The sequence below is a fragment of the Octopus bimaculoides genome, chromosome 1 (assembly GCF_001194135.2).
Source record: "Octopus bimaculoides isolate UCB-OBI-ISO-001 chromosome 1, ASM119413v2, whole genome shotgun sequence".
In the NCBI taxonomy this organism is placed as follows: Eukaryota; Metazoa; Mollusca; class Cephalopoda; order Octopoda; family Octopodidae; genus Octopus; species Octopus bimaculoides.
Window position 1 is genome coordinate 178,543,753 of NC_068981.1, and position 2,690 is coordinate 178,546,442.

At 32.1% G+C, this 2,690-nt stretch overlaps 1 protein-coding gene across 1 annotated transcript in view; it reads right to left on the reverse strand.

Annotated features, from left to right (window-relative positions):
• Positions 1 to 689: 689 nt before the first annotated feature.
• LOC106868396 (fatty acid-binding protein homolog 9) overlaps positions 690 to 2,690 on the reverse strand; it is a 156,102-nt gene continuing 154,101 nt past the window's right edge. The window contains exon 4 of the mRNA XM_014913623.2: positions 690 to 1,524. Within this exon, the coding sequence (XP_014769109.1) occupies positions 1,474 to 1,524 (51 nt within the window). The 3' untranslated portion in view covers positions 690 to 1,473. The remainder of the gene's footprint in view (positions 1,525 to 2,690) is intronic.

A 2,690-nucleotide genomic window follows, 5' to 3' on the forward strand; every position in this document is an offset into this window, starting at 1 on the left:
TAATAATAATAATAATAATAATAATAATAATAATAGTAATAATAATAATAATAATAATAATGATGATAATAATAACAACAATAATAATAATGATGACCATTATCATCATCAACATTGATCATTATCATCATCAACATTTCAAGAACGTTAGTTTATTTAAAATTCAAACAGTTTTATTTGTACCGAGTCTATCGTGAAGATCAATCCACTGCTTTCCTTTGGCAAGAAAGAAGGTAGCCTTCTTCTGCCTGCTAACTATGCTGAAGAAAGCTGTGTGATGGTCACCGTTGAAACGGGCCTACTCTAATAATGCAGCCAAACATTATTTTGTTAGGGTATCTCGATCGCCTTATGTGTTTGCACTATTTCAATTTAGGGATCCTTTCTTGCAAATATGTTGCTTTGTTTTGTTATTTCTACTTTTTGTTTTTATTGTTATTGTTGACTTCAACCTTTTCCTTGATAAAAATCCCACTGTTCCTTGTTTTCTTCTTTTGTAATTCTCCTTGCTACTCTCTTTAACATATTGAGCCCTTGTGGTCAACAGTAAAAATCGTTATTCGGTTACACTAGTAATTAACTCTTCGTATGCTGTTTTATCCCGTTCTCTTTACAGTTGTCGGTTTTCAATAATATAACATAACTTATGAAGAGGAATCATTTACAAAATCGAGTGTCAACAAATTAGGTTCAGTACTTAAAGATTTATTTCTTCGAATTTCTGTGTTAAATCAGAGATCATTTGAGATACAGAAGATCTTAGGGACATTCTATTTTCTGAAGAATTTCTTTAATATTTTTTTCGGGAACACAAAGTGTAGCTCTTTGCCTTGGTTAACATACGAATGTAAAGAAATGTTTTAGGTAAAAGATATTTCATTCAAGAATTGCTTATTTATGAAGTGAAATACTACACAGCTAAAACACTCTAAAAAGTGATTAGTTAATGAAATTCAGCCATAATGCCTTTTCTTTTGTTTACCAAAGTCTAAGTGTGTTTCTTTGAATGACTCATTTACGAGTGCAGAATGTCAAAGCAATAACAAAAAGAAAGCTCATTTATGCATGTGTGATTGCAATTTTGTTCTTTTATTAGAATGCGTTTTTTTAATGCTTGAAATATTTTTTGCTCTGTGCCTGGTTGCAGAGAGCAGTCATCAGCGTATCCTCTTAGCAACTGGCTATTTCACACAACAGTCACATAACAGCCATTATACCAGCGCTCTAATGCAGCAGTTTATGATGCATGAAAGAAGAAGACATGTACTTTTTTTTAATGTATAATCTTTGTTTCTTTAGAACCATTAATAGATTAGTTAGCTTGCCGTTGGATAACAATACAATGCTAAAACAAACAAACAAAATAAACAACACAAGGCACGGCAGCTCTTAAAAGAAAGAGTAACGTCCCTTGATAGCATATTTGAGAAGAAATGACGTCAGTGGAGTGATAATGATGGTACTTGTTTCTGGTTACACCCTCGTGTACCTGGAGTTCATTGTTGCGCCGTTGCATGTTGTTTTCTGTAAAAGATGAAACAATAGCGTCATGCAGGAAATAAAACACTGAAAAGAAAAGACGCACAAAGAAAGTATCATATTACCAACTTATATTTTCTTTCTTGTCAGAATATATTAATATTCTGACAACAAGAAAAGAGAGAGAGAGAGAAAAAAAAAGCATGTGAGGGCAGTTTTTCCGCATGGTGATCAGACATAACCATAGACATATCTTTTTCATGCAGAATTTATATTGTCTACAAAAATCAGCATTCGACATGTATATCTTCATTTTCATTCTGCATTAGACTAACTCACAAAATGCTATAAAAACATTTACATCTAATTTAAGAACATTCCGGCTTTTACACTTTTTTTAAAACAACAAATGAATTTTCTTTCATTTTTCTTATACCATGCCCATTTTAAGTGCATCTTATATACTTAAAAATTAGTTTCGGTTTATAATACATCAAATCCTCATCGTCTGAGAATGTGTTGCAGAGAATCTTTTCAACAGAAATTCACAGCCACATGGTCTCTAAACTTTAACTGAAATGGTTGTGCACTTTATTTTCTTTTAGTTTTATTCAGCCGCTGCGATAACATAGGAAACTGATGTTTCTCTGATCAAAGACAAATCAGTTTAGAATTTGAGAGCTGTCGTTGCAAAACTGACATTAAATTACTCTTTAAAGTGAATTCTTTTGTATGTGGAAGACAAGCATTAGTATTGTATACCTCACAGAAAACAGTGATAAAGTTTCTTCCTTTCTTCCCGTTTGTAAGAAAGAGCATCACGAAGACAAGCACGTGAACTTTCTTCCCGAAAACTGAGTTTGTTACATTATCTATCTATCTATCTATCTATCTATCTATCTATCTATCTATCTATCTATCTATCTATCTATCTATGTACCTGTCTACATACGCACATGTAAATATATGCACATATACAGCAACCCCTGCTGCTAAGCGTAAGCTCTAAAACAATTTTTTTAGCTATCGAACTTCGATACAGGAAAAACAACCTTCTGCGTAAATTGCGTAAACTATTGTTTCTGAAAGGTGTCTTCTATACCTTCTACGAACTGCTCGAAGCGTACTATCTTCCTACACTTTAATTCTTGGATCTTACCTTTACTTATTACTATATACATACATATATACATACATATATATATATATAT